Here is a 19,473-nt window from a genome sequence, read left to right as displayed (position 1 = left end):
AAGACAACTATGTATATAACTAGCACTGGCTAGTGCACAGGGACACTGGGCGTAAGGCTGTGGCTAATGCATGGTGGCACTGGGCGTATTTCTCTTTGTATTGCACAGGGGCACTGGGTTTATGGCTGTGGCTAGTGTACGGGGGCACTTGGCATATAGCTCTAGCTAGTGCACAGGATGCACTGAGTGCATGGCTGTGGCTACGACACAGGGGGCACTAGGCTTGTGGCTGTGGCTAGTGTACGGGGGAGACTGGGCATATGGCTGTGGCTAGTGCACAGGGGCACTGAGTGTGTGGCTCTGGCAAGTACACAGGGGCACTGGGCGTGTGGCTGTGGCTGTGGCTAGTGCACAGGGGCACTCGGTGCGTGGCTTTGACTAGTACACAGGGGCACTGGGGGTGTGACTCTGGCTAGTGCACAGGGGCACTGGGTGTGTGACTCCGGCTAGTGCATGGGGAGCACTGGGTGTGTGACTCTTGCTAGTGCACAGGGACACTGGCTGTGTGACTCTGGCTAGTGCACAGGGGTACTGGGAGTATTGCTGTGACTAGTGCCCAGGGGGCACTGGGAGTACTGTTCTGGCTAGTGGCTGTCTGAAAAGAGGAAGAATGCTGGGATTTTCAGTACCTTTGACCAATGACAGCTGAGAGGCAGTGAAGAGGTTATCTGGCTGCTAGTAGCATGCAGATGGCAGGCAGCAATACCAACCTGTGGCTGAGGAGCCCAGGGTACGTCCATGGTAAGCTGTTAGCAGGGAGAGGGCAGGGGGAGAGAGAAAAGGAAACATGAGTAGAAGGAAGGAAAGGATGTGATTGGTCGGTTAGGACCCACAGAGAAAGCTGATGGTCGGTTCAGCCTTCTCCGAGACAGAGAGCAGAACCAATGAGCAATGCAAACACTCCAGGAAGAATGACACAATGAATGACCTGCAGGAACAGAGGGCTCATGCACTAAGAGAGTTATAATTACTGGTCTTAGATTAAAATCCCAGGTCTTGACCAGTCTTTTGGGAGTGGCCCAAGGACAGGTTTCTTCCTTCACTGACATCCTTCTGTGCCCCTAGGATACTGGAATTCGACTCCAGCAGCAGGTCCAGTCAGGGCCAGCTGGAAGCCTCTTGAATAGTAACAACTTCACACTAAGGAATTGTTTTCTCCTACAGAGCAAATGAGTCAGCTGAACTGCCTGTAACAACCCATATTAATTAGGGTCTGTTCAGTTGAACTGCAGGAACAGTCACAAACACAATGTCCCATACCCCTTCCATCGGGCTATGATTACCTGTTTCCCCTTCTACAACGACAGATTGTGGAAGATACTTTGGTTAGGAGCAAGGCCGTCTCCGGTGCAGGCATGTTAGTCTGCATGTACACATACATGGTTTAGGGTTGCCAGCATGTACCGCAATTTGGTGTGACATCTCTTCAGGCCCCTGCTGTTGGACCAGGACATTCCCCAACCAGGCAGAAGTTCTTCTGAGGATGGAACCAGGAGAACAATCCCAGCATGCTAGAGAGAAAACTGGCACCCCTAACTCAGAGAGAGCGCATACGTATACCATGGACATATACACATCCACATGCATGGAGACATCCATTGCTCTGCAGCCTGCAGGCCTCCATATGGGATGTGTAAACACAGTATCTTTGTGTACACACCGGAGAGGTGTCCAGCATGGAGATGGCACAGCTCATACTGAAACACGAGCACATTTTAAAGAGAGGGTTTCTGTCTGCAAACACATTCCAGAGAAGTCGTACACAGCCCATATAAGGAGCCTCCAGACATTCTGGAAAGAGACTTCAGGCCAGCCAGTTGTAAATAAAATCTGCTATGTGCCAGGAGTTGCTGAGCAACCTAGGATCCTGGTGAGCTACAGCAGAGAGCGCTAATAATACTACAATACCCAAATGACCCTAGCATTAGTATTAGGCATAGCAATGCAGCTCAGCTCCGCTATCAATGTACATGGGCGCAAGCTGCAGCCATGTAACCAAGGGCAGAACTGGCCCATGGATACAAACTCCCGGAGGGCTGCTGTATAATGGAGAGGGAAAGAAGCAAATTGCTAGGAACAGATAGAGAACTTACCATTGCATATTGGTTTGACCCTTGGAACATAATCCCTGTTTCTTGACACTCCTGTTATTCCACATGTTCCCTAACCTGTATGACCCATCATGAGTCCTGTCAGACTAGGGCCCTGCCTGGGCCTGCTATTGAGCTAATGGCCACCAGGGGAGTCAGAGACAACTCCATGTATCTTCCCCACTCCTTTCTAGAGAAGAGCTGTGATGGCATTCAGGACACACCAGGGACGCATTCAGACCTTCCCTGCTCAGAGAAGTCACCATCAGGTTATTAATGTGGCAGAGGGAAATGGACCCAGTCGATGCAGCCTGTACCGTCCACAGCAGCAGCAGCAGCAGCTTGCCATGCAGAGAAATGCTGGCAGTGAAGCCAAAGTCGGAGGCAGGTGTGACCACTCACTCAACACTGCAGTGTGCTCACCTGGGCTGCTGAGTTACGGGGGCTCCCTGGCACATGGTGCTACACAGTCATCACCACCCCTCTAACTACTTGACAAATTGCTCTGTTTACTCTTCCACCGGGCTACCAGTGGGCATGATGGGAGATGCCTTTGTTACAGGTATTCCGGGCAAACATTGCCCATTCTGCTCAGTCCTGGAGCCTGAAAGTGCAAAGCGGAAGGAGCATTTGGCATCAGGTGTATTGGTTTAAATGCTGGCATTGCTGAGTCAGGCATGGGAGAGAGCCGGCGGTCTGAGAAGTGGTGGCAGGGGGCAGCACTGGAGCCTGAGGAGTGACTGCAAAGCAGCTACAGAAATGGCCCTTTACCACGTGCTGTAGAAAAGGCAATGGTGGAGATGCTATTTTCCAAACGGAACAGGGTGTGGCCATGGACACATGACTCAGGAGACAGTGGTGCCAAATGGAACACTGAGATGACCCATCTTCCATGCCAAGCCCTCCTGGGAATGGGGACTGTGTGCACAAGGCACCAGCTATCTGTTACGGCCCAGGCGATCAATGGAAAAGCGTCTGAAATTGTGGCACCGAGAACCAAGAGTGAGGGGGATAAACTGTCATTTTGAATGAGCATGTCTGCACTGCCTGGATATCTAAAAAGCACGGGCTACACTCCCAGAGCCCTGTCCCAGCATGCACTGGGGTCAGTGTAAAACCTGGGTTGGTGTCTCTGGTCATTTCAGCTGTTCTATAGTCCAGGCTAGGAACTTGGAAGGGCTGTCCCCAGGACATTACATCATCCACAAAGAAGTCCCTGAAAGGATGCCCTGATGCCAAGGTGAGCATTCAGGTTGGTTCCTGGGAAGCCATGTGGCTCCTATCCCCACCCTCCATGTCAGTGCCTGGGGGTGCCATTGCTCCATTACGCTAGGACTATCACCCTAGGGGTCACTGCCATGGCGTTGGTATGGCTGGGGGCAAAAGCCTCAGCAGAGACTGGTGAAAGGTGCAGGGTGAGCATGTCACCATTCTCCTTGGCAATATCAATTCCGTGGGTTCACGCACATGAGGCCAGAATGCTACCCAGGGGTGTAGTCTGGAGAGCAACCCCCACAGGATGGAAATGGTAACCCTCACAGAGCCAACCCCCGCTCCACTCAAGCCAGGTCAGGCCCTGGTACAGGTAACGCACATTGCGGTCAGCCAGGTGGCAGGCTCAGCACTCCCCTCAGAAGAGAGAGGAGAAGAGGTAGGGCTGGATTTCTGTGCCCTCGCTTGCTGAACCCCACCCATGATGGGTCTGCCTGGGGAGGGATTAGCTGTGTGTTTGGGAGGCAGGGGAGGGCAAAATCCCTGTTTGGCGAGTCTGAGGCCTAGTCTATGCCTAAAATTTAGGTTGATTTAGCTACATGACTCAGTGATGTGAATAATTCCAGGCCCTGTGTGACCTGCCCCCGTCCCGCCACTGTAGATGCAGCTAGGTTGATGGAAGAATTCTTCTGTCCACATAACTACTGCCTCTCAAAGGGGATGTAAAAATCCCCTCTGTTGCTGCACCACGTGTCTACACTACAGTGCCCAGTGGCTTAGCTGTGTTGACATTCCCTGAACAATACCCCCCACCCACCTTTGCTGTTATGTGGCTCTTTTGGAATTTGTGTTAAATTTCTGCTTGGAAATGACAACCTGAGAGTGTCAATAACAAAGAGACTTGTCTGTGCATAATCAAGCATGTTCCTCCACCTGCTAAACTGAAATTCACTTCCCGCTCCCCTGGCCCCAGCTCCAGGCAATCCCAAAGTGAGGATCACATCGCTGTCACAAGCATCCTGCAATGCTGCATGCCTTCCTACACCTTGTAAAGGACTATTGTGCACAAGACTGCAGAACCCACACATGGGCGTGCACACACTCCCATGCATGCACACAGAAGTGAGGTGAAAAGTCAGAGAACAAAGGCTGGGAATTATTAAAGTTCAGGTGATTTCAGAGCAAACCATCTGCAATGCCCAAATATTAATCAGAGCTGAGCACAAGCACTGGCTTATGCAGCACTTGCAAAAAGAAGCAGCTTTGAAGGAGCTGAAATGGTGTCACTGATTGGAGCCACCATGCTTCAGGGGGAGGAGTGGAGGAGGAATGAGGCATGGATGCAGGGAGTTCCTAGCATGTGGTTATGATGGGTAGAAGTGTGTCTTTCTGCTACAGCCCACGGAGCACTGAGTATGCACTGAAGTGTTTTGTGGGTGGTCTTTTTTGCACTGGCTGTTTTGAAATATCAAAGATCCAACTGAGACTACCTCAAAGAGCATAAAGAGGAGATGCTGCCGAGGGGCTGGAGATATGGCCCCATTTGGAGGCAGGAGCTCTGGAAGGACCTGCTGGATGACAACCCTTTTCATCGCTTCGCAAAATCGAGTTATACAAAAATAATGTTGCAGATACAAGGTGCTGAGCTTGGTGTAGAGTCTACCAGGCCCGTAAGCTAGAGCTTCTGAGGGAACCAGCATGTCTGATTGGCTCTCTAAAGGCAAAATATGGATAATGGGCTTTTAAATGGCTGGTCTATCGTAGCTCAGCTGAGAACAGCTGCAATGGCAGATATGTGTGGGATAGAGAGTAATGCTGAACCAAGTGAGGGGAGGGTAGCACCTGGAGGAGGGGCTGATAGTAATGGGGAACCTACAATGTGGTGAGTGGAATTTGCATCTTGAGTGGGACTGAGAGTGTGCATGAGTGGAATTGTGGGGAGCAGAGATGGGAAGGCAGGGAGGGCATAAGCCACAGATCACTCCTTGCAATAAGGATAAACCCAGGACTCTGCTATGGAGTGATCCCCCCCATCCCCAGAGGCTAATTATCTTTTTGTAGCATGAGTAAAAAGCCCAGAGGGCAGGTGTAGCATGGGCAGCAGCCGGGCAAGCATCGCCGGCCCACCCCAACTGATGTGCCTCACCCCAATCTAGTACAGCCGGCTCTAGAGCAGAGAGGAGCATTTCGTCTCCACGGTTCCATCCAGGCCCCAGTTCAGCAAGGTACATGTGCCTAACTTTGAGCATATGAGTTTTCCCGTTGAATTGGGATCTCAGACCTTGGCTGCTCTGCTGAGGCTGCCAACAGGGTTCTGTGATGTTGACACTAACACATTAGAAATGGGGCCATACAGCTGCCGTGTCACGCAGATTGCAAAGGCCTGGTGTAGTCTGCAAGCTCCTTGGAGCAGCGGCCGTTCTTACCTCCTTTGGAGTGGACCAAGCACACCATTAGGGCTTAGCAATTACTAGCAGGCCCTGGCACAGCCATTGGAGGACCAACCTTTGATCACGACTGGCCTAGGCCAAATTTCCATTACTAATGACCTGGAGCTAAAAAGCTCCATGTTCCATCACACCTGCTGAGTCATCCACTCCCCTGGAAGGAGAAGTTAGACCAAAATCTTGCACCCAGAAGAAGAGCTGCAGGAGAAGCAGCTCACCCATCTGTGTCTGGTTCTTAACAGGACGGAGTGTTACAGAATTATTACTCCTTAGTGGGTTCAGACACCCTAAGCCTCCTTGTGAGCCAGCTGTCCTGTGCCTTCTTGAGGGCTGGTTCTCTGGGCCTTGTGCAGTTATTCACACCCATGCAGCGTGGCCAGGAAGCACCCATCAGGTGAGTGGAAGGTTTTAATCTGACAGCGTTTCACATGCACATGGCACAGGTGCCCCTGACTTTGCAGGTGCCGGCAGTGCAGAGCCAGGCCCTTGAGGCTCATCAGCTCAGTGCACTGATGCACTCCGCCAGGGAAAAGGAGGAATTGTTCCCACTGATTGAGGTGACGTTATGCAGGGACCTAAAAAGCCAACGTGCATACACAGAATTCCCACACACTGAAACCCACTGCACTGGGCTGCATGGGACCCAGGTAACAACACTCTCTGGATCTCTTTGTCTGCTGCAAAGGAAGACTCAGTATTTGAGGTCTTCCACAGATCCAGTATCTGTACTCTGAACCTATGCACAGCAGAACACTGACTGTGCCCGATGCATCCCTACTGCCCCTCAGCTTTACCTGTGATCTCATGCTGCCTGAGCTCGTTGTATCTGTAGGACTGCTCCAGGGGTTTGATGGAGGAGTGATAGATCTTCCTCAACCGCTGCAGTGTTGCTACAGGTTCAAGGGGTGATAAAATAGAAACAAATCAAACTCAGAGCTACTCTCAGATGCCTCTGGTGTTCTGACCATCTTCTTTACCTCCCTGGCTCTCTTTCATGTACACACACAGAGGCAGTGCAAACAAACAAGTAAATAAATCTCCATTTGGCTGTTGGAATAGGAGGCCTCTCATTGTGAATAGAGATTTCTGGTTGGGACAGGTATTAAGAATGGGCATGAAATCTCATGATAGCAGGTGACTTGAGTCGATGACCAGGGAGATGCCCTAGTCCTATGTTCCCGTCTTTAGAAAATAAATTACCACAGAATAAAACCCTTTGAGATGCTCCAGATTAAGTGCTGTAGTTAGAGAAGGGCTGGCAGATTCCAGCCTGTCCCATGAGCTGTTCTGGTGGCATTACTTCTGTTCACTGGGAGGTAGCTGCTGCCTGCTGTAGCCATTGTTTCAGTTTGATTTGCTTCTGTGGAAGCACCCATAAAAGACACAGAGGAAGCAATCCTGTGGTTCTGGCATGATTCCACTCCCACCTCCCACCCCTCTTAAGCCTTAGAACTTCCTCTAGTTTTCTATTAGTGTGGGAGAAGGTCAATAGGTTTAAAGGGTTGGTTCAAATAAGTACCCAGACGTTCAGGGGTGAAATCCTGGCAAAAGTCTCATTGGCATCATTATGGCCAGGATTTCACTCCAGATGCTTTACCCAGCCTTCTCCAAACCTGCAAATGTATCGATACGTTGGGTAAGAAATCATAAGATTCATTACTATTTAATATTCAAAACACAAATTCCTAAAGGGCCCTTCATTGTAGTGTCTGGGTGCCAGTGAGAACAGGCTTTCTATGACATGCCCAGTTCATCTGCATTTCTACAGGCCAGAAGAGTGGCAGAAACAGCTCTTCCCACAGTATTTTGGTGCTTCTTCATCTAGTCCCAGCAGACACTGGGGAGTGCAGCAGCAAACGATAAGTTTCAAAAATGAAAAATAAAACTTTAAAAGTTGCTCAAAACTTTTTTGCTCCTCAATAAACATTCAGGGCTGGGCTGGATTGGGTTGGCTTTGAGGGGAGCTTATGTCTGTTCTTATTTTTGTGGCTCTCTAGACTTATCTGAACTTCCTTCTAACGCACACCATGTGTACATCTTAGAACTATCAGAACAATGGAAATCCAGGGGAAAGATAAGCATTTAAGAGGCAAGAATCTGAAGGAGAACGGGAAAAGTTACCAGCTTCGTAAGAAACAAGATGTAAGACAACAACAACAAAAAAGACATTGCCACTAGTGCTTTTTGTTTAACTACATGATTCTGTCTTTCAGAGATAGGAGTATGGGCTCTTCTCCTCTGTTATGCATGTTGTACAAGTCTGTGCTTAGAGGCGCTGGATAAATGGCCATCTCCCACGGCCTGGGCCCAGAAGCCACAGAATCTCCCAAATCCCAGGCTCTATGTCTGCAATAGATTGGGGCCCCCACTGCACCCAACCACCTACTTGCTTCCAGAGTGTATTTCCTACCCCGCCCTTTGTGCACGCCCTGTTGCCACGCTTCTACCTGAGTAGTCGTCTGCAGGTTTAGCCTCACTCAGTTAAGGGTGCTCTCTATATGGGACCGGTCCCTCTTGGCAGTCTCCCCAACATCTTCTGTCTCTTCTGGAGAAAAAGGAAAACAACCCGTTAGGCATGTCTGAAAAACAAGGCTAGGAAGAACACGCAAACCACAGCATGACATGGTGAGTGACTCCCTGGCCACAGAGGGGCTGAGAAGCATCTTTAACCCCCTTGCCAGGGAAGAATCTTTGAATGGCTAAGTCATTAATGGGTTTGGCTCATTGCTCCGTTTTACTGCAGACATTCCTTTCCCCCTCCCTCCCCTCCCTCCCTCTCTTGCAAAATTTGCTTAGGCTCCCAACAGAGGTGTCTGTTGGTACCAGTTATGATTATGGCTTTGCAATGTGGTGATCTTTCTATTTGGTTCTAGAGAGAGACCAGCAACTGACCCACTTAGTCCTGTTGGCATGTTCCTCATGATTGGAAAGTCACAGACTCATAGATTCCAAGGCCAAAAAGGACCATTCTGATCATCTCATCTGTATCACACCTGCCCAGAGAACGTTCCCAGAATAACTCCCTCTGAACTACAGCACAGCTTTAAAAACTGTCCAATCTTGATATAAAAATGGCCAATGATGGAGACTCCACCATGCCTGTCGGCAAACTAAGAAATAAGAGCTTGACATCAATACTATGAATGCAAAATATTCATCTGAAAGGGATGCTTGATAATAAAGAAAACCATTAAGCAATATGTTCAACTGATCAACTTGCACATGCCAGCTTGCTGGATAGCAGTCCCTGCCCTGGCACTGATATGGGCAGAAAGATTTCAATATGTCTTCACCTGCAGCTAGTCAGACCCGAACTACAACTCTTGCATAGCAATAACACCTGGCTTTAGTCTGGTTTCCCCCTCTGTCTCTCCACCCAGGCATCTATCTGCAGAAGTTAAACACCTCCCACGTCCACTCTTTACAACCAAAAGTGAAAATGAAATGTGCTGATATTGACAACGGAGGATGCTGGACGAGGCAACATGGCCCTGCCGAACAGCCCCAGCCTGCCACTCGCCACACCCAGGTTCAACTCCTGGCTGTGGACAAGTCACTTCACTCATGGGCCTCAGTTTCTCCATCTCTCAAATGGGGAGAATAATCTTTCCCTTCACCTACCATTTGTGTGTTTTGGCCATTTAGACTATCAGCTCATTGGGAAAGGGTCTGGCCCTGCCTATGTGTTTGCACAGCACCTGGCATAACGGGGACACTGCTTTTGGTTGGAGCCTCTAGCTGCTACTGTAATAACAACACTACATCAGCCTAGAGGAAGAGGGCTGTAGCACGAGACAAACTGCTTGGAACAGAGTAGGGCTATATAGCTAGACCTCCACTTAATGTCAATATGAACATTAGTGCTCAAAGTGTTTGCAGCATGCTGTATCACACAGGGGTGTGTGCCTGGCCTTGTAGGTATGTTGACCTCTATAGATGCATTAGTTTCTATTAATGTCAGTGGCAAAGCTCCCTCTGAAAGCAGCAAGTGCAGAATTGGGCCCTAGGCTCAAGAATGGTTTGCAAACAGCTCTGCAACCAAACATCTTCCCAGCCCATCCTGTTGGGTTGGGAATAGAGCCACCACTCACCACATGGGCAGCTCTCGTTCTCACGCTCCTCACTAGCCTGAGAACCTGAACTGAAGTGCATACGTCATGCAAAGAAAGGTCTTTTGGATGTGCCAAAAAAAGCCACAGAGACTCAGTTCTGGTTACATCTGGGCACCAGCAGCTCGCTCAGTATGTCCGTATGTTACAGCACAGCACTAAGCAAAGGGAAGGGAGGGGAGGGGAGGGGAGTTGGGGTGAGGTTTCTGCTCATCATGCTAATCAGTGACAAAGGCTGAAAAATTTATGTGACAGATTTCGTGAGTAGGTCCAAAGAAAACATGGGACAGATAATTATTCATTGTTCACCCACAAACTCACCTGTGACTGACTGGCACGTGCGGTCTGTGCAATTTGGAATTTTACCAGCTTTCTGCCGGCTTCTTGGGAAAATCTAGGGCCCCGATCCTGCACTATGTAGTGTGAAAGCGGGCAGCTACGACCACACCAAGCGCCGCTGAAGTCAATGAGGTTCTGCCCGAGTTTGCATTCTGCCCATAAGCTGCATGTTGCAGGAGCAGGACATAAGTCTCCTTTTTTCATGATCTGGCATTAATCTGAATGCCCAGTTCATCCATCCACCTTTCCCTTCCCAGCGCTCTGGGGAAAACAATCCCAGCACTGCTCAGAGAGTGCCTTCTGAAACAATAATGCAATCTGGGAAGAACTGGGGACTGTGTTTAAGACTTATCTAAGACTTCCCTTGGAATTCACATCTTTGGAAGGGGATTATCACTAAGGGGCATCATGAGTGACTCGCAAGCGAAGTATCGGGGTAACCATGTTAGTCTGTATCCACAAAACAACAAGGAGTCCAGTGGCACCTAAAGACTAACAGATTTATTTGGGCATAAGCTTTCAGGGTAACTAGCCATGCATCTGAAGAAGTGTTCTTTCACCCACCAAAAGCTTATGCCCAAATAAATCTGTTAGTCTTTAAAGTGCCATTGGACTCCTGTTGTTTTCCAGGTGAAAGCTCAGGGTTCTAACCTGCTATTCCCAGGATAGGTCATTCGCCTCAGTTTGATTCTGATAGCTTTGCAAACTGGTGTACACTGGACACATCACTCAGCCTAGATCCAATTCTCTTGTGTTGTCTGTGCTGACTCTTAAATTGCCTGGTTGTGTGAAAAGTGTGGAGTATTTTAGAGTGTTTGTATTCCTTGGACCTGGCTCTCTGCTGTCTCATGGCCTGTGTAATCATCTATGCCAGTGCAAAGCACTGGTGCATTAGGACCAGACTGCAGCGGAACAGTGTCCTGGTCCATTTGCTGCATGGAGCATGCCATTTTGTTCCGTGAGGTCACGCTGGCAGGGGCATTCCGGTAGATGTCCGTTCAGGACTACCCCACTGGTACAAAGTGGTGTCAGTCACTATCACAGCAGAATGTTAGCACTCACTTTGCACTAGTATTAATGACTGCACAAAGCACGGAGCTGTGAAAAACCAGGGTCCTTTGCCTTTAGAAGTATAAGGACATGAATCCAATGCTGGTGAAAGGGGCCATGTTGGCTCCTGGACATGGATTTCTGTTTTTATCCACAGAACAAATCCAGGCCAACCTTTGCCCAGTTCAGCTCCTGCCAATGTGCCCTATCCTGGAGGGACCACCTGTAGTGCTGAGAGAAGAGTTCAGTTGCCATGGCCCAGGAGTCCTTGGCATCTCTATTGAGGCTCCCAACTGGTGCTAACTGGGGTGGAGCTGGACAACCCGTTCCTGGGAAATGGGGAAGGAACATAACACTTCATTTCATGCAGGCCATGGCAGAGCTGTCAGATGGCAATGGATATTCGTCACTGTTGACCTTGTACTAATTCAACCTAATGCCCAAGGGATGAAAGCCTTCATCTCCCATTACCAAGTACTAACTGCAGCTCATTACCACCCCATATCACCAATGCCACCCCTCCTGGCTGTGGCAGGACAGGGATTTCCGGTCTGAGCAGTTGGTTAGGGTCACACACTGAAAGCACAAGCATTAGAACAAGGGCCATGCACTGGGTGCATTTTAATGTCTGCCAAGCTCAGCGGCGCACTGGGTTTGATATTAACCAATGCCCTTGCTGTTAGGCTATTACTACTAGCACACCTAGTAAAAAAAAAGTCAGACCTATTTGTCTGGGGTCAGGCACAGCAGCAGCAGGAAGACGGTTGTTGCCTGGTGGGCTATCTGTCTCTGCCACTAACTGCGCATCCACGGAAAGGCTTCCTGCTACAGCTGGGTTACTATTGTGAGAGTGAGCTTTGTCCTGCTCCATGTCTCTGCGGGGTGCATTCTTCTGGCCTGCAGAATCAGACTCAGCTTCCACTCCACTGATCTCTTCCTCTTTGACATGGCCATGGTCTCCCATGTCACTAGCAGCCACTCGGACATCTGGGGCAATGACTTCTTCAGCCTCTTCCTCTGCCTCTGCCGGATCACCATCCTCTTCCTCTGCCGGATCACCACCCTCTTCCTCTGCCAGGCCAGCCCCCTCTGCCTCTGCCAGATGACCACTCTCTTCCTCTGCCAGGCCAGCCCCCTCTACGAGGCCAGCCCCCTCTTCCTCTTCCTTTGCCAGGCCAGCCCCCTCTTCCTCTGCCTCTGTCGGATCACTACCCTTTTCCTCTGCCAAGCCAGCCGCCTCTTTCTCTTCCTCTGCCGAGTCATCACCCTCTTCCTCTGCTGAGTCATCACTCTCTTCCTCAGACTCTTCCTGGTCATCATCCTCTTCCTCTGAACTTTCTTCAGACTCCTCTGCTTCCAAGTTAGGGTTTTCTCCTACTGCCTCAGCAGAGGTAGTGCTTGGTTCCTCTCTGTCCCTTTCCGCTGCCTGGCCATCAGTGGTGGTCTCTCCCACAGGACTGTCACCAGTTCTGTTGTCTGAATCAGGTTCCTTTTCTTTTGCAGCTAGTCCATTGCCCCCAAGAGGGGCCCCAGAGACATGACTGGTCTCTGAGCCAGAGACTTCTTTGTCTTGCTTGTTTGCATGATTCCCACCTTGCATGTGAGATTCGGCACCTTGGCTAGCATGTGGAATACGGCTCTTGTCTTCTTTAGAGCCTTCTTCCAGCTGTGTCCCCACTTCCTCAAGAGTTCCTGGCTCTGCTAGAGCAGGTTCAGCCCTATGTGCATCTCCCTGAGAAGGCGATTCCCCGCTGGCTGGCGAGGGTGGCGCGCTCCTTTGGGAGGCCTCACTGACTTCGCTTTCCTTGTCGGCAGCATCTTTGTCATCGTCAGGCCCTGAGTGGCGCTCTGCTGCTGCTACCTCCTCTCTAGCCAGAGTCTTTGTACCACGCTGGGAAACCTGCCTCTCTTCTGCAGGCAGGCGGGTGCTCTCTTCAAAACTCCCTGCTGTGGCGGGAGGAGAGTTTTGCCTGTTCTCTTTCCTCCCAGCCTCTTCCAGCCTGATTTCCACCCCTGCCACATGGAGCTCCTTCTCCTCCTTGCTCTCCTTTGCAGCTTCATTCCTGCTGCCTCCGGGCTGTTCTTTGGCCAGCAGCTCTTCCATGTCTTCCCCTGGGAGAGGAGTCCCTTCTGCTGGCTCTGTCTCTCTTGCCACAGTCTCACTTCCATCAGCATTGCTGCCTGTGGCAGCATCACATTCTGAAACCGATGAAGCAGCATTAGCTATGTTCATGTCATTGTCCTCCTCTTGGCTGTCATTGTTCAAGCCATCAACAGGGATATTTATATCAGCACCTGTCTTGGAACCACAGTCATGTGGCATTCCGCTCCTTTCCTGGGCTGCTGCCTCATTGCTGTCTGCAGGCTGGAGGAGAACAGTCTTCTCAGGAGGTACAGAGTCTGGGCAAAGTACCCCTTCGTTCCCCTCTAGGCTTTGGTCTCCAGCTGATAAGTGATTCTCAACAAAGTTGGCAACATCTTCAGTGCCCTCCGAGGCAGAAACTTGCAATTCTAAATGATTAGAACATTAGCAGTCAGTTTTATCTGAGGCTGATTCTGTTCTTCTCCTCAAAAGAGCCTACATGTGCCTACATAATATGTGTGTGTGCTCACAGGCACACATGCATGTGTGTGTGTGATGTGGGGGTAAAACTCAGTTGCTTACTAAAAGGATGCTGTATATGGAGTCCTAGCATGTTACAAAATCTCTATTTTGAGGCTATTATAAATGAATTTTAATGCTATCCCTGTTGATCCATGGGCATCAAAAACCATCTTTGGTGCCATCTTGCTTTTAATACTCCTATCAATAAATCAGATGCAAACAAGTGTATGTTGGGGAGAATATCTTATATTACATGGACAGTATTTAGGAGATTACTGCCGAGAAGCTCTTAGCCCCAGTAAGTCATACCAGCAATTGTTCCCTCTGAGTCTTGCCTTTTGCTAGAACCCTTCTGCCCCTTGTGGTCCACTCCAGCAGAAGCAGTGTTTTGGAACAGATGTGAAGAGTAGAAAATTCTCAAGGAAAGTGACCTTTATACATATACTGGATGGGATGGGGGGGTGGGTGGAGGGAAGCTTAGCCCAGAACCTTTATATCTGAAAAGCCACTTGTGTGTGGCAAATTATAAAGAGTTATTTCCACGTCCTGTTTCTTGCATAGCAATTGGAGTTTAGCTGGATCGATAATAGGGGTGAGGGTGAGAGCTGAAGGAAGGGGGATGCAGAATGTACTGGCCACAAGAGGAGTGGACCCCTGTGAATAGATTTGAGGGTGCAGCCTGACCCAGAGTCCATGCTAGAGTGCTATTTATTGTGAGTAGCCTTTCATTAGGAAAACATTTGCCGCTCTTTGAAACTGACTGGAATGCAATGAATTCATTCTGCATTCCGGGAGATGTTACCTGCGTTTTCCATGGGCCCCCCTCTGTAATTCAACATTAGTCAACAGATACTTAAAATAAAGCATTACTGGCTATAGCGTCTCTGTCACAAACAGTTGCTACTAGTCTGAATAATCCCCTGAAAAGTCTAATGTCCACATACCAGGGACGCATTTCAAAAGGGAATAATTCCTTTGTACTCCAGCTGGCAAGCAGATGCCAACCAGAAAGTATCATCCTCAGGGAGGAAAAAGGGGTAGCACTGTCAGGCTCTCTCAGATAGCAACCAGAGCTTGACATGGGCCATTCCTGTCGTCTTCTCCCATGACCCTTTGATGGTCCTCCCACTGGCCATGTTCCTAAATGCTGTGTTGGAGAAAGTGGGAAGTGTCCCGCTGCCCTCCAGCCCAGCAGTGTCCAGTCTCACCAGGCACAGTGCTTCGCACTACTATTAACAGCAGTGCCTGGCATGCTAGCACTTTGTATCCAAGGATCTCAAAGCACTGCCCTGCCCAGCCAGTCAGGCCATACACAGAGCTCAGTTCAGCCCAGCAGACCTCATCCTGCAGGCACTAGCACCTGCACTTAGGGGAGCACAGTCTCGGTTCATACTCCTAATGGAGAGAGAAGCATGGTCAAACCTAGGACCTGAATGCTCCTGGCCTTTGTGATCATTCAGACCCAGATCCTGCACTGTGTGACTTGACCCTGATAGATCAGTTTCTTTCCCCAGGCCTCCCTGTTCAGGGGCTATGCTGCAGTTTCCCCTGAGCAGTAGGGATGGTTGCTCAGTGAGTGATTCCCTGTACACTGAACTCTTGTAACGAGCACTCAGAGCAGCCAGGTGCTGGATTAGGAGAGCAAAGCACCAGAAAAAATAACCTGCTTTTAAAAGATTCCAATCACTGCATTTGGTTTGGCCTGTAGTGTAAATAACAGCAAGGGCGAGCCAGTCCTGCAACACTCCAGCACATGGACATGAGCAGCAGTGAGCTGGTCACAGCAACGGGACAGAACAGCAGCAGAGGGTCTGTCCACACTGCAGTGGGGAGGTGCAGTTTCCAGCCCAGGTGGACATACACACACTAGCTTGGATCACTGCAGTATGATAAAAATAGCAGTGTAACTATGGTAGCCTGGGCAGTAGCTCAGACTAGCTGCCTGCATACAGTCCCATCTGCATCCCTAAGTCCTCAGGTGGCTAGCCTGTGCTGCCCTGGGTGTGCTGCTATTTTTAGCGTGCTAGCTCAGCCAAAGCTAGCCTGTGTATGTCTACCCAAACTGAGAATCACACCTCCTGCTGCAGTACAGACATATCCAAAGATGGTCAGACAGCGCGTGAGTCTGCAGAGTCTCTGCAGGAGGGGTGCTGTGGGCTAATGCCTCTGCTGTGATTTGCTTGGCCACCTTCAGTAGCTCACCAAAGTCAGTCCCGTGGGGAGAGACATGGTACCCACTCTCTCACTCTTGCATGGGGTTTCAGTTCAGAAGTGGGAAGGCTATGAAGTGGGAGGTGGCTGAGGTGGGGTCCAGTGCAGAATGCACGCAGAGCAATGGAGCTGGGAAGTGGTGAGTGGCACGGGAGAGCTGGGAAGTTGGCAAGGAGAAATGGGACAGGACCCTGCAGATGGAACAGGTGGTGAAGAGTAGAGCTGTGAGGGGGACGGTGGTGGGAGAGAAGGACCAAGAGAAAAAGGCCAGAGGTGGGAGGGAGTCAGAGCAGTGGGTCAGAGAGTCCAAGGCCAGAAGGGCCATTTTGACCATCTAGTCTGATCTCTAGTAGAACACAGACCATTGGACTTCCCCAAAATAATTCCCAGAGAAGATATTTTAGACAAACATTCAGTCTTGATTTAAAAATGGCCATTGATAGAGAATCCACCCCGACCCTTGGTCAGTTGTTACAATGGTTAATGTCGCTCACCATTGAACATTTGCATCTTATGTCCATGCTGAATTTGTCTAGTTTCAACTTCCAGCCGTTGGGTCGTGTTAGACCGTTCTCTGCTAGATTGAAGAGTCCATCAAGTATTCCCCATGTAGGTACTTACAGACTGTGATCAAGTCACCCCTTAACCTTCTCTTTGTTAAGCTAAATAGATTGAGCTCCTTAACTCTGTCACTGTAAGGGAGGTTTTGTAATCCTTTAATCATTCTTGTGGCTCTTCTTGGACCCCTCTCCAATTTATCAACATCCTTCTTGAGTTGTGGACACCAGAACTAAACCCAGTAGTCCAGCAGCGGTCACACCAGTGCCAAATACAGAGGCAAAATAATACCTCTGCTCTTACCCGATATTCCCCTGTTAATGCACCCAGGATCACATTAGCCCTTTTGGCCAGTGTTGCACTAGGAGCTCATGTTCAGCTGATTATACACTGTGACCTCCAAATCTTTTTCAGTCACTGCTTCCTAGGATAGAGTTCCCCATCCTGTAAGTACAGCCTACATTTCCCCCCCAGATGTATACATTTACACATAGCCATATTAAAATGCACATTATTTCCATAACCCCAGGTTACAAAGCAATCCGGCTCGCTTGTATCAGTGACCTGTCTTCTTCAGTATTTACCATCATTGCCCCAGTTTTTGTGTCTGCACTCTGTATCAGTGGTGATTTTATGTTTTCTTCCAGGTCATTAATAAAAATGTTAATTAGCATAGGGGCTAAGAACCGATGCCACCAGAAACAGACCAGTTTGATAATGATTCCCCACTTACAGTTACATTTTGAGACATGTCAGTTAGCCAGCTTTTAATCCATTTCATGGGTACCATGCTAATTTTATATATTTCTGATTTTTTTTAATCAAAATGTCATACACTATTAAGTCAAATGCCTTACAGAAGTCTAAGTACCTTACAGTAACACTATTACCTTTTGTGACCTTGGGAACCCCACAGTGCACACCATATCATAACTCATGTCAGGCCTTCTACACTCATTGCCTCAACACCGTGTTGTCATAATCTGTATCTAACAGGTGTCATCTAAGGAACCATATGCAAACTGGTACCATGTTGGTCATTAATACTATAGTGTCATGTATGTAAGAGTCAGGGCAGTGGGCAGAGGTGGGAGGGAGTTGGGGCAGTGGGTGGGAGGCAGGAGGGAGGCAGGGTGTCAGGGCAGGGAGTTGAGGGGGTGGGAGGAGGAAGAGAGGGTGTTGGGCTGCAGGGCAGAGGTGGGAGGGAGTTGGGGGAGGAGGCAGGAGGGCAGCGGGCGGAGGTGGGAGGGAGGCGGGGCGGGAGGCGTGAGGGCATCAGGCTGCACAGCAGTTGTGGGAGGGACTCAGAGCCATGGGTCGGAGGCATGTACGTGGTGAGGAGGAGCAGGGCTGGGGGAGGAGATGCAGCAGGGGAGCAAGGAGAGGCTGAGCAGCCTAGTGGTGAGAGCCAGGAGGAGGGAGGGAAGGGTCAGGCTTGTGGGGGGACCCAGCTGGATGCCATGTGGGTGGGTGAGCCACGAGGGAGCTGAGCCTGGGCACTGGGGTATGCTGCTGTGGCTGCCAGGCAGTGCAGGAAGGAGTGCACAGAGCTGCCAGCCTGCGAGCATGGAGGGGAGCTGAGAAGAGGGAGGGGGTGACGCTGGTCTCCGGTGGTTCAGGGGTTCAGTGTTGCTGGGAGTCTCATTGCTCTTTGATCTCAGCACTCACCTGGGGACACTGGGGCTGGAGCAAAGGGGTCAGTCGCACAAACTGAGCATGAAGTTCATAGCATCACCAACCCAGGAGCTGGGGCCTGCCCTCCAAGAGCCCCTTCCCCTTTCACAGCAATTCCCAGACATTCCTGACTGAAGCCCAAAGCCTCCCTTCTAATGCAAACATGGGGACACAGCAGAGACGAGCCATTGCCCTTGTCATAAACAGATAGTTAAGGGATAATGCCTCTTTTCCCTGTAAAGGGTTAAGTATAGCCCTAAGAGAGCGCAACTTGCCCACGCAGGGGCCAGAAATGCTTGTCGGAGAGACGTAACTACCGGTAAAGCAGCCTCTACCCTCCTGCACCTCATGCTTCTTCCACACCAGCTGAGCCACCCCGACCCTCCCGTCCACATCAGGGAGTGGTGTAAGCAGGCCTAAGGGAGCCTAATGTACAGCGACACATCACCTCTAAAGGCAGGCGCTGCACGGACTGAGCATCTGGGTGGGAGCTGAACGTGCTGCTTCTGACCCACATAGCCCTATGTGGCCTGGAGCCAGCCTACTTGAGAGAGGCCCCAGCACATGACACTGCTGCTGTTGAGATCAGTGCAGCTTCTCAGTGTTCCTGGCAGCGTGCTCTCCAGGACACCAGAACTTGGGAATTCACTCCCCCCTTTGGTCCAAAACAGCTAGGATCCAGCAACCTCAGCTTCAGGGCATGCTGTGAAGCTTGTCTCTTTTGCTAGGCATTTGAGGAGTGCTGCAGTATGCAAGGAGAGGGAATTGGGCTGAAGGGCACACAGTATGTTTTCAAGATGGGCTGGGCACTGTAGGACCTGCTGCTGCTTCTCTTTTGTGTTTAATGCTTTGTCATGGCACCTGGAGCCAGTGCTTGTTGATTTTAATGCTAAATAAGCATGCAACATGAAGACCTGTAAGCCCGTAACATGCTACAGCTGCTTGAAATGTTGGGTGGCATTGGACCAGTCTAAAAAATTCCTTGAACAGATCAAATCAGCTTCCATGCTTTGGACTCTTCTGCTGCTGTTTCAGATGTGTACATGATTTCCCATGACCTTTGAGGTGTTATGTAAGGTTCCTGAGGTCCTCCCCATCTCCTTCTCCCTTTTTCCCCCTCCATGTTTTTTAAACACATCGAGTGTAAATTGTGCTGATCTGCAGATGGTCAACTGACG

The 19,473-nt window shown here is 49.9% G+C and overlaps 1 protein-coding gene across 1 annotated transcript in view; it reads right to left on the bottom strand.

The window, feature by feature from the left end:
• Positions 1-19,473, bottom strand: part of SRL (sarcalumenin) — a 116,274-nt gene that overhangs the window by 27,388 nt on the left and 69,413 nt on the right. Inside the window, 4 exon segments of the mRNA XM_030577879.1 lie at positions 6,544-6,639; positions 8,197-8,232; positions 8,235-8,294; positions 12,538-13,758. Coding sequence (XP_030433739.1) covers positions 6,544-6,639; positions 8,197-8,232; positions 8,235-8,294; positions 12,538-13,758 — 1,413 coding nt within the window.

The sequence above is a fragment of the Gopherus evgoodei genome, chromosome 10 (genome assembly GCF_007399415.2).
Source record: "Gopherus evgoodei ecotype Sinaloan lineage chromosome 10, rGopEvg1_v1.p, whole genome shotgun sequence".
NCBI classification, from domain to species: Eukaryota; Metazoa; Chordata; order Testudines; family Testudinidae; genus Gopherus; species Gopherus evgoodei.
Note: the sequence above shows the minus strand (reverse complement) of the source record. Positions and strands in the feature narration are given on the sequence as shown.